The sequence below is a fragment of the Pholis gunnellus genome, assembly GCF_910591455.1.
Source record: "Pholis gunnellus genome assembly, chromosome: 21".
Lineage (NCBI taxonomy): Eukaryota > Metazoa > Chordata > Actinopteri > Perciformes > Pholidae > Pholis > Pholis gunnellus.
Window position 1 is genome coordinate 12,964,086 of NC_136548.1, and position 12,618 is coordinate 12,976,703.

Below are 12,618 nucleotides of genomic sequence, written 5' to 3' on the forward strand. Positions count from 1 at the left end.
ATGTGCGAGCGTCTGCGTTTGTTCCATGACAGCTGCCAAAGCAACCGTCTCCCCTTACAGAATCTGACTGGTTCAAATCGATTTTGACTTTATTGTTTATTTATGTTTTTGGCAAAGTGTAACCGAGAGTCGTTATGCATATAGGAAGTAATATTTTGTGCTCGACAGTTCTGAGTTGTGTTTGTGCACTTTCCTTCCCAGAGAGCTCATGTCGATCTAACAGTGTCTCCGGTCTAGTGCTGAGGACATTTCTTTCTAGTCGGTCCAGACAAACCCCCGCTGCGGCCGACGAATATAAATCTAAAGAGCAGCGAAAACGCACGGGAGAATAATTATGTAGTTGACATTTCGCAGTGTGCACTTATAGCTATATTCATACAGACTCTAAAACATATTCAACCTCAGGGACAGTTTCTACAGGTGGAGACATGGCGCTGTTATGATGATAGTGCTGTTAGATGTGCAGCCATCAAGGAAATTAGTTTTGATTCATAAAGAAGCTCCATCCAAAGAGAGCTCAGACCATCAGTAGGACAGTGATGTGATTTGGATGAGTTCTCCACAGGAGTTTCCGTCTGCAGTGGCCGAGCACCCCCAGCAGGTCTCCAGCACATTAACACTTGCCTGCAGTATGTGACCTGGCCGTGCAGAAGTCTGTCAGCAGGCTAGTTAGCTGGTAAACACACTTCAGTGCAATCGGTGGAGAAAGTTAGTTTATAATGTGACGCGAGTCTCCAGCACCACGCTCAAAAAGTAAAGTGTGACATGTGGTTAACTCCTGGCCGCAGAAAAACTCTTTTTCTGACGTTTACCGTATATTCTCTAATAGCAGCCTTTATTTGCCTCAGAAGCAAAGGGAACCAGGCCTGTGTCTGTAATTCCCCTTTTAATGTTAACTTAATTCCTCTTTGTTTACACGTTTTCTTGATCAATTCAGTACTAAATTCATATCGGACGTTCCAATTTGTGCTGTGTTATTCGACATTTGACTATATTTACCATGTCAAACGTTCATGTAGGTTACAAGCAATTCCACCAATGTGGGGTTTTTTTCTGCCTGGACTTTATCAGCAACTGGCTCTTATATGGTAATTTACTGGAGGAAACACAGTGCTTTGATGCAGGTGTAGTCTAATGATCTAGAAAAAAACAGGCCTGAAATAGCATGAAAACCCCTTGAACTCACTCCACCGGACAAAATGGCCCATTTGATATATTGTGGTGCCATCAGAACCATGCTCTCTCTGCAGCTGATGGATGGCTTTGATATACACGCCTGATTACCCATTTCCCACCAGACCTTCCCGGTAACCTGGGAGGTGAGAAAAGATTGCACCGGCACATCTAAAGGACATTTTTTGTGATCTAACTGAGACATGGCCCCAGGTGTTCGAGGAGTCTGCCAGAAGTTGTGATTCAAAAGTGAATCATAATACAACACAAGGCCTGCTGTGTCGATGACGCTGCTTTCACCGCTGAGGTTTGGGGGGTGCATAACAGTCGGATCATTAAGATTATTATGTAAACTAAGCTGCCAATTAAACAGATCTGCCTATAATGATATATATGCATTTATAATATAAGGCTATCAAGGCCATCTAACCCTAGAAATATTTAATAATAAATTGTATAAATTGCTATTAAAATGATAGACTCATAGGCGAGGGTTCAGACTCATGACTTAAAGGGCAGAACAAGCGCAATTTAGCACTTGAAACACTTTTCCGCACATCCCAACTACAATTACAATCAAGCTGCTTTCAGGTGTTGGCTGGCTAATGGCCTCAACTTTCACTTCCACCGGAATTGCCCCTTCCTTCATGGTGTTTGTATCATTAACTTCTACAAAAGGTCAGAGAAGTGGACAAAATGTTTTGCTCATTTAAAAGCAATGTGTTGAAGACAGGCACATTGGAATCACGCTGCCTGGCTTCCCTGCTTTGATCTGCTCAATCCTCCGGCTCACGGTTCTGGATGAAATCAATACTTTTTAAAAATAACTATGCAACAAATGACAATGTGAAAGGTGTCGCTCGCAGTGATAAACCAACAGAGAACTACCACCTGAGTCGGCAGCACAGTGACTCTCATCCCATTGTTTAGCTGTACGGCCGCAACGACTTTGGTTCACTCTCACCGCTCTCATAGTGACGTTCGCGACAGCAGCGGGCATCTGTTTTCCGCAAAAAAAGCCGTACACTGTACACTACCTGCTCAGCAACGCACAGCAGACAAGACACAGTTAGTAACAAGCTAGTGAACATCGGAGAACTCAGCAGCTTAAGAGTGAAATGTAAAAATCGTACTCAATATCATGTTGTGACAACGAGTGTTTTCTGTTGCCTGCTCTACAGTAGAGCGTTCCTGTTCCCTGTGGGCACGCTTGTATTTTCTCATGGCATTACTGGGCCATTACAGTCACTCTGATGCACCACATATATTTGCTATTCATAACAGGAAGAATATGCCCCGATTAACCGCGCATATTTCTGTGACAATTGTTTTCACAGCTATTGTTCCAGTCTATTTTGGAATTCCACGTTTTTTTTCTTTGAAAATCATTGAATTAAAAGCTTGTCCTTCCTTTGTCCTTATTGTGGTGGAATAAACTCAAACATTTGAGGCTTTTGGCCGTGTTTCTCAAAGCCGTCTGCTCACAATTGAGAAAAGCAATTCGCTGCAAAATTGTTTTCTTTAAGCGTAAGCGTTAAACACTCCAATCTGATACTACAGACATAATCGTTTCATCATTCAGCCTACAGAAAAAACACATTGCAAAGTTGCTGCAGTGGTGGAAATATGCGACTACTATTATTTTATGTTTCTGTTGGATTTAAGATAAGAGGTTTTGCTGAGCCTGAGTGCTAAAGCCGGGATGAAAACAAGACAGCCAACACATTTTAATTAAAACTAAATGCACAGAATTGTAACTACACCATACTATGTAGATGTATTATTAATTCACAGTTATTTGCAGCTTAAACTGATCACACTGAATGTGTTTTGTCAACCTGCCAAACTGCTTATTATTTTCACCACCACGTGAGTTTAACATATTGCAACATACATTTTAATTGCAGTATGTGTGTTTGTGTGTGTGTGTATGTGTGTGTGTGTGTGTGTGTTGGGTACCGGCACTTACAGACTACTCATTTGTTTGGAATGCATGTAAATTCTCCACTTAACTGCAGGGGCACAGCTGGCCAAACGATTCATGTACCAAACAAATACACAGAGCCGAGACATATTACTAAGTTCAGTGTGTGAAGCGCCAGGCCACAATAGAACCAGAACCAGCTTGTACATTTCTGGAGAAAAATCTCAATGAAACTCTGGTAACCGGTTCACAATGTGTGAAAAAAAAAAAAATCTTCTATTTGTGTTTCTCTTCCGCCAAGGTCTTGATACTGCCACCATTTCAATGACACTGTGATTACCGGAACATCTTTGATGTGTTTGGCAGTAAATGGTAAAGGGTGATATTGGTCTTGAAGGCCATCTGCTATCAGATATTTTTATCCTCCTCTTGTGCCTCACTTATTTAACACCGATCCAATTTTCTGATATAACTTTTCAGGAGCAATGTTAAAAAAAAAAGGCTCATTACTAGCAGTCAGTGTTGTAGAACTCGCTTTTTGAAGGTCTGTGTCTTGTCTCTGAATCAACCGCGTTTTTACTCGGCCGTGTCTCCGTCTCAGACAAAAGGGACACCGGATTTTATCTCAAGACTTTCAAGATATTATTAAATTGCCTGTGCATCGCATGATATATTAGTTAACGTAACTTCTGTGATTGCTCATAGAAAACAAAGCAACACTCCAACTTATAGAATTTCCCTGCTGCAATCAAGACAGCTCTCACTTACACATACATAAATAGTATAGAGTATATAAAAGAGCAAGAGGAATCTTCATTTGTTTTCTGTGGGTGTTTTTATGGGAATGTAGATATTTCAGATCAATATGAGGAGTGCCAATGTTTTGCTTGTTCTACATTTTTTTGGTAAGCGTATCATGCAGTGTGGGACTCCATCTGGTCTGGTCTTGGTCTCAAAGTCTTGGTCTAGTATTGGTTTCAACACCCTCTGGTCTTGGTCGTGACTTGGTCTCTCGAATTAGGTGGTTTTGGCTACAACACTGCCAGCAGAATCAACTTCTAATTTCTATCCAACTTAATTCTTATTGCGACACAAGCAAAATCATTTAGTGGTTTAAAAGAAGGCCTTTCTATCTGTATTTTATTTGCGTCAATGCCAATAAAAGGAATACAAATGCATATATATATATACTGTATAATGCATATGTATATAAATATCAAAGTGAGATAGAATAGAGTAGTGGGGCAGAGATCCTGTACCTGTTCCATCCAGAGAGTGAAGGAGCGCTGCCAGGAGTCTTTCTTCTCTAGATGCAGGTACGTGTTGAAGAGGATGAGGTAAATGTATCGCTCAAGGTACTGCAGGCTCCTCAGCAGCAGCTGCTGAGACTCCTTCTCCGTCTTGCCACTTTTGATCTGAGGAAAAGAGGCAACCGAAGCTTTATCCGTATATCAAGTTGGCACAACAAAGCACAACATTCATCCGTAGCTTACGTGTTTTTACATTTCTGCATTTGTGCGGTGTAATTGCTGGCCGTCTCCCTCGTTCTGTAGCTTTCAAGGGATTTAATTGCCTCCTGCGTGTAGGCCGTGTTTGCATAATGAAGGCCTCTCTTCACATTTGCTGTGATGGTGTGTAAATGTTTGTGTTTATTAAATTACCGCTCGATTGAAGGTTAATTCTATCAAAGTCAAAGACATAACAAAAGGTAATGACACATACTATTCTGTAATTCAGCAAGAAATAAATAACAATTCACACGTCATTTTGTGGAACACAATGAATCACTCTGTATTACATTTTCCTCCATTGTATACACACATAGAAATGACACTAAGCTCACAGTAAATCATTTTCAACCACTACTCCTTGTAACTCTGTTCCGAGGGTCAAGTCGAAAAGCCAGGGGCACTCGAACACGAGGGGCAAAAATAAGAAATGGGGTTGGCCCATGAACTTTAACAGTAACAGTTGAAATCACGTTCTGATGAATAACTATCTATCCTGCTCTTTCATGCCTAAACAGACAAAGATAACAGAACCACCTGCTAGCTCAGCCTTAACAGACCTTCAAACACCTTGTGAATGAATTGAATTTATCCAACTTGTGAGGCAAAGTGAAGTACTTGTGTCGAGACAACTTTGAGCTGTGCGAGATGTGGAGATATTTCACAGAGCGCCTTCTCCTATGAAATTCTTTCATCTCCTCACACATTTTATTATTTCCATCTATTAACACCGATAGCAGTTTTGACATTTGAAAGGAGTTTAGTCGGTAAGCCAATTTAAAACAACTGTCCCCCTATCAGTGGTTTACTTCCTCTGCCTACCCTTAAACTCTACTGTTTTATAAATAAACACAACAGTTACACGGTAATTCTTATGACAATTACTAATTAATAACAATTTTCATGGTAATGCCCGATAGAACTGCGCAATTATCCAAAGATGATGACAGAGATGCTGCTGTAATCCCTTTGATTTGTATTCAAGACAAAAGATAATAGCACTCTTACGGGACTATTTAACCGTCTAGGGAGATGGAAAAAGCTTTTGCAAGCCAATCTTGGACAAAAGATCACAACAAAATCATATGCAAAGTCACATACAAATGTAGTGGTTGAAGCAGCTCTGCAGCAGCCCTATTATGTGCCACTTCTCACAAAGTAAGGCTGGTAATTGGGATCGCTCTTCAGTTACAGCACTGAATGCAGACAGGCATACATCAGTGTGGCGACTCTGTCAAGATGTTTTCCCTTTATCTTTTTCTTTCTAGTTTTCTGATTGCTTGGAGCCTTGAGCAATTGACGGCATCTAGCGAAAAGGCCTGCCATCCAGCTGTGAGGTGGAGTGTGAGGTGTGTGCAAGATTGGTTAACATGTCAATGCAATTGGAGTTAAGAGAAAGGAACAAGTCGGGACGAGGTGTAGTGTGGCTCAATGAAATGTCAGCAGCTCTTCAGATGCGTTCTCCGGAGCAGATTGTAATGGGCATTTTGACCGCCTGACTAACTTTGTTTCTGATGGATAAAACAGGTTATCTGCACACAGTTGGCAGCATATCAGGGAGGTATGTTAAATGCATTGTGGGGGCTGCCCAGAGAATAATGAAAGTTTACCAAGTAGGTGGGCTAGCACTCAGGGTAATTTGAAAATGTGCACAGTGCACCATAATACGATCATTCCAGGGCTGAATGACGCAACAGGGAGAGAGGGGGAATGAGTGGGGTTTCCTGTTCATTCCCAAACAGCCGTGGTTGGATCCCAGTTTTCCAAGCATCTGCAGCAGAGTGGAGGAGAAACTACCCCTATGCAAACAATGGATGTGCTGTGTGTTGTCTATCAACTCTCTCAGGACACAGAGGAAGTAAAAAAAAAAAAAGCACACACGCGCCTAACTTCATCTAATCTTTCTCAGTTAACGTCGACTACAGAGGCAGAGCAGGTGAACGCTGGTGAACCTGATCACCCTGTGCGCCCTGCTAACCCGGAGGGCTTTCAGCTATTCGTCTCTCAAAATGCGCAGGGCCAAAGCCTGGCAGCTATCTGTGCGCATACCGAGCTCATAACACAAACACACACACACACACACACACACACACACACATACGCTAAGATCGGTTTGAAAAGATTACATAATTCACACCTCTACAATCTGCAGAATGGCTGCCATCTGTCTGAGGCATATATGTGGTAGAGCGGCTTTTCGTGTAGTATCAGGAATTCCTTCAGAAAGCAATGTTGGGGAGGATGTGGTGAAGTCAATTTCTATCGCTTTGAAAGCTTTGGATTTGCGTAGATTACATTTGTTTTTTAAACCTGCTCTGTGCTGATAATCATCCACTTTTGACAAGCTAAAAAAAGTCTAGAAAGCACTTTATTACTCGCCCTCTCCGGGTGGAACAATTTCACAATCTTGTAACTTTCTACTGAGTTGGCTAAACAGAACAGAGGAGAAACTACAGAATCCTCTCATCTCGCGTGGCCTTTCAAAATAAAAGGCGAGGTCACTCCGAGTTGGCTATCAAAGGTGAAGGCCACGGTTCAGGCGGCTGCCGAGGTGTGATGATGAACGTCCTCTGTCTTGAGTGAGATGGGAGGCAGGCCAAACACAGAGCACATACCATTGTTGAGAGAGTCCTGGAATGCTGGAAGGCCGAGCAGGGCTCCGAGCGAGGACAATGTGGGAGAAGTGGGTGTTATCACTGCGCAGACACAGAGGAGGGTAGTGACAGCTTTCTGTTAAATGAGTAACTGGAAAAATCTCATATCGTTCCGTTGAATAAGCGGGAGATGGTTAGCTTAGCTTAGCAAAAGAAACTATAAGCAGGGGAAAACAGCTATCCTGGATCTGTCCAAAGGTAAAAATATAGCGTACCTTTTACTGATATTGTTTTGTTTTGTAGTTGAGCCTGTCTTTTAGGTGGCTAAAATACGTTTTGCTTCAGCACTCGTCCACAGCAGTACATTGCATTGCTCCCTTGCTGGTACATCTACTGCAGATACACCGATTATGGGTAAGAATCTCATACAACTCCACTGTGAGAAATCGGAACTATCCCTTTAAATGTCAAATTATTATTTTGAATGCCATAACAATCTCTCTTCATGTAACTACATTTGTTTTATTTGCATTATCCAGAGAGAAATGTACTTTGCAGAAACAAAGTAAATGCACCCGATATCTGTATGAAGCAATATCACCCCAGAAAACGTTTTCAATCTGTGCCGTTTAATTCAAACACGTCAGACCGGGTTCAGACAAAAGTGCACAATAATCCCCGGATAAGCGTCACGGCCTGCAGCCCGCAGGTCTAGGTGTATTAAAGATAAACAGCACGCACTTATGAGACATACTGCCTGACCCGTGCCCATGTCTTGTGTAAACAGGGAGACAGAGTATCGTCAGGTTTGGTTTAAAAGGGTTCCATATGCTGAGAAATTACAAATCCCTGATGTCAAAGGGCTAATAGCTCAATCTTTTGCCATAGCATCAACCACTCAAAGATGAGAAAACAGTGAAGAGTGTCTCAGCATTCATATAAAGAGCCATGTTTATATTTCTAAAAGCACATAAGTACTCACACACGCTGACATTTTGCTGTTAAAGGTTTCTGTCTGGCAGTTCATCTCTCAGAAGCTGTTTTCAACAAGCATCTATTATTGGTTATTCAAAGGGAAATTGCTTATTTTGCCTCTTACACTTAAAAGGCAGTGACAAAAACATCAAATGGTTAGGAAGGCAATTATTGGGTATGTGAGATCCTTTCCAGCCCCCCTTACTTCAGACATTTGTCTGGAAGAAATCAGCTGTTTTATCGTGCACTGAGTGCCCACTCTTCTGTAGGACTGCTGTTGGGTTGGCTCATTGCCCGTAGTTTTCATGGTGTGTCGGGCACCGTCCGCACTAATCGACTCTTACTGGCGGCCATTAAGCCAGCTGAGCATGTTGAGTCAGCAGCGGAGGCAGTCAATAAAAGAGAGCTCTCTGATTGGTTGCTAATTTAGGTGAATGAGCACATGGATGAAGAAAAAGAAGGACTCAAATGTATTGAAATTATACGAAAATTTTGCATACTGATAATTCTCAAAGAGGACTTAAGTCTGGTTCATCTATAAAGAAAAGTAATGTATGTCCTTCGGAGGGAGCGCCACAGTTTAATCCTTGAATGGTGGCAGACAAGTGTTGAGGGTCGACCTCTCTGTGGGCTCATGTGGGTGAGGAGTGAATTTGAGAAGTGCACATTATAGACAGTCCGTCTGCTTGACATATGGTGCCAATTACTAGCTGATGGGGTTGCCGGGGTAAAAAGGCCAATCCATATTGGCCCTTCCCACCCAGGTTTGCACAAGCAACCATTCATCAGATTCTGCAAGAACACCTCCCACCCAAATCCTAAACCAAACCCCGACCTGTCTAGAGCAGACAGGCAGCCTACACATGGCTCCTCGACTCAATGTACAGACAACTCAAAGTCGAGTATACATGCTGATTTTCAGGTAAGTTCATTACAAAACAGGCACCAACTGCAATTTTCTGGAACTACTTTCCATCCAATATGACTATATTATATAATATATTATTAAATATATAGTATATATATATATATACATGTATATTAGACATTCTTTGGTACCAAAATTCACTATGTGTATCCTTGATGCCAAGCAAACATGTTGAACACAGTTTCTTTCTCAATAAAACATCTGCAAAGTCAACATTAAAAATCTGGTATTGTTTACATCCATGTTTACTAGCTTGCATCCTTCTTCTTCCTTGCTATGTTTCTTGGTGCATTGCAGCCAACTGTAGATCAGTGGAATAGCGTGAAACCATTGGCAGGGCTGCGTATTGTGTCACTCGTGTGTGTGCTTTCGTGTACTAATGCGCGTGCACGAGCTAAACAGGAACCCGCGCATAAACAAAACTGCTCTATAGCGCTACTAGAGGTCAAAAACTAGAATTTGGCATGTGACATTTAGCATGTTATGATGTATGCCGTTTGCATGTTAGCTTCTCCGAATGCAACATAACCATGTTTGGCTGGTGAATATCTTGGACAAAGGAAATAGAAATCATAACTACACTCAAAAAGTAACTTGTTTGTCCTTTTTATATGCTGAATGACTTATTTCCAAGAAACTTCTGAGCACATCGCTGGTAAACACAAGGCTTCAAGTGGTGATCGGTTTTACAAATCTATTGATTAAATCAACTAATCGATTAGTCGATTAAGATTTTCTTTGGTGGAGGACAGCCCTACTACATTACCTAATTTATTCTCAAATGTGCAAGAAATAGTTTGACCTGCATCTTGAATTATTTTTCCATTTCTAATCTGAATATGAAAAGATGTATTCTTTCTTAGAGATGTTCTGGAAGCTGCCACATAATAATATCAATCAACGTAACTTACATCCGGTTAATAACATTCATTACCACGGAGCGCTTTTACTAGCCGACACAACATCCAGTCTTAATATGTATGTTAAATGCTTCCGTCTTCCATGCAACTTCCTTTTGGCTAATTTTCAGCATTTTTAAAAGCAGGAAATTCAAAAAATGTCAGCGAAGCTTTTATCTCCTGATATTTATTATGAATTATTGGATATCAGCTCTCTTGGCTAATTTTCCACCTTCTTTTTTTCAAATGAAAGCTTAAAACATTGCTCTCTTTTTTCAGTCTGAGTGAAGTTAACTTAATCTGATTAGGAAGGCAAAATATATAATTATTATAAAAACAATTATTATTGCTTTTAAAATGTCAGCATCCTAGTGTGTCCATCCCCCAGATGCTGGAATGTGTAACATTTCTTATACATTTCTCCATATATATTTTTTTACATGCACTTCATTTTTTATGACCATCCACCCACCCAGTCTGCCGCCTGCCAGGTTGGCCAGTAGAAAAGCAATCTAAGTTAAATATCATCTGGCTTCAAGCTGCAGAACTGATCTTTATGGATCAAGATGGTGCTCAAAACTCCTTTTTTTAAAAGGGAGCAGAGACGCCATGTAGCAGCCAGTGAGAGGAGGGGACGGAGATGCCTTTATGTTAATGGTTTCTACAGATTCCAATCCTCTGTCTGTCCTTTTTCCAGTCGCTCAGCCACACTACGCTGATTAAATCATGAGGTCGAGGTTGAGGTGGATTGTAGGGGCAAGCTGTGTCAGTCCTCATACTGTATATTCAGCTCTGCCATCAAGCAGTCAGTCCATCTAGCCAAGGGCTTGAAAATGAATGTGAAATACAACTTGGTTAAGACTCAGAGCTCACGTTCTCATGACATCACAAGCAAAGTCTTGTGGATTATGATTTCTATCAGAATAAAGATTTTACTTTCCTTTCATATCTAAACAACATATTTAACAGCTCTAGTACAGAATCAAACAAACACAAATATAAGCCTACAAAACATCCAAAAACAAGGGGAACTAAAGAAGGAACGTATTGTCTATTAATGGTCAATAGGCGTTTTGACTAGAAAAGGACAATTTCCCAAGCAAGAACACATCACGTGTCTGGTGAGCAGAGATTACAAAAGCCACAAGAGGAGACAGGGCTCATCAACTTAGCCTACACAGAGACTGGAGTATCTGCCCACATTAACCACACACATTATGGTACATTCTGTACGTGCACATGCCTGGCAACAGAGCACAGGGAGACTCCCACTGCGAATTAATCATTTACTGAGCTATCAAAATATCTTGTGCCTGCAAACCCAACACTGTGCCATTAAAATGGTATGTCTGCAAGCTACAACTAATCAGATATTCTGCATACAAAAACCTCTCGAGTTCTTCCAATTAAATTTGTACCCTTGGCCAGAAATTGATGCTGGGGGTTAATAGAAAGCAAATGTATTGATAGTTTCTTATGAGAAAGCTGCTCACAAAGCTGCTGTGAAGACCATGCTATTTGCTGTTTGTTGCCTCACTACAGCATGGTCAAACACTTTGGTTCAAGGGGGAATTTGAATGAACTATAGAGGCATTGCCATAACATTTGGTAGACGAGTCCCAGCGGATAAGACCTCAAGAAATCCATGAATCCACCGAGCTCCAAAATCTCCACTTGTCCAACACATAAAAACGCACATGGTAAACATGAACAGGTTACCATGCTAACTAATATGCTAACATGCTAAAAGATTACAAGGGTTATCATTCTCTGGGAAAGGTGTCACTCGTAGTGTTTTATTCACAAACATCGAGTCAGTAGGCGATATGAGTGTGTGTGTGTATGACCAAAATGTATATATTCAGTTTCCACATCTTCAGTTTGGTAGAAGGGATCATTTCGCCCTAAAAATCAGTGGAGACAAATCCATCCTTTGCCCTTGACACGGAAGCTGCAATACAAGTTGCCAGAAGCAGTTCATTTCACAATTGCAACAGCATAGCTATGTATTCATCCAAGCTTGTCACCATCTTTGTATCCATTTTTTTTCCACATAACTTTTTCTGGCTGTGGCAGAAAAGATGACGTACCGATCCTTAATCCTCCCACAAAGTTCGTATTGGCTAGGACTGCTTTTTCCCAACCATAGAGAGAGCACAACGAACAAGCTAGAGGAATCCGAATCACTGAAACAAATCAGATATGTGGGGTGAATTGATGATCCTGAACCAGGCTTTGCCCTTTTAGTCATATGGATCTCACAACGGCAAAGTTGCCTCTCTGTTTTTCATCATCAAATATTTTATATTACGCTTTGAAGGGTTGCTGGCATGACTGTAGACTTTAAATAATTTCTATCTTCAGTCTGATCCCTGAATATGCTTTGAGTCGTAGAAACAGCAACACATGGAAGTCACACCTGAGCACCTGTCAATCTATGGAATGTGTTAAGGCTATGAACCCATTTCATATTCACCAGTCATTATAATGATTTTTTCCCAAGAATGAATGAATTCAGAAAGACCATTGAGTATTAATGAGAGCAGTCGCTGTACGAGTGAGAAAAAAAAACATTTGACAAGGCGTCTCTGGGTGTTGCTTGCTGACCCTGAGAGTC

The 12,618-nt window shown here is 41.1% G+C and overlaps 1 protein-coding gene across 1 annotated transcript in view; it reads right to left on the reverse strand.

The window, feature by feature from the left end:
• Positions 1–12,618, reverse strand: part of pald1a (phosphatase domain containing paladin 1a) — a 36,880-nt gene that overhangs the window by 5,488 nt on the left and 18,774 nt on the right. The window contains exon 19 of the mRNA XM_079182050.1: positions 4,357–4,512. Coding sequence (XP_079038176.1) covers positions 4,357–4,512 — 156 coding nt within the window. The remainder of the gene's footprint in view (positions 1–4,356; positions 4,513–12,618) is intronic.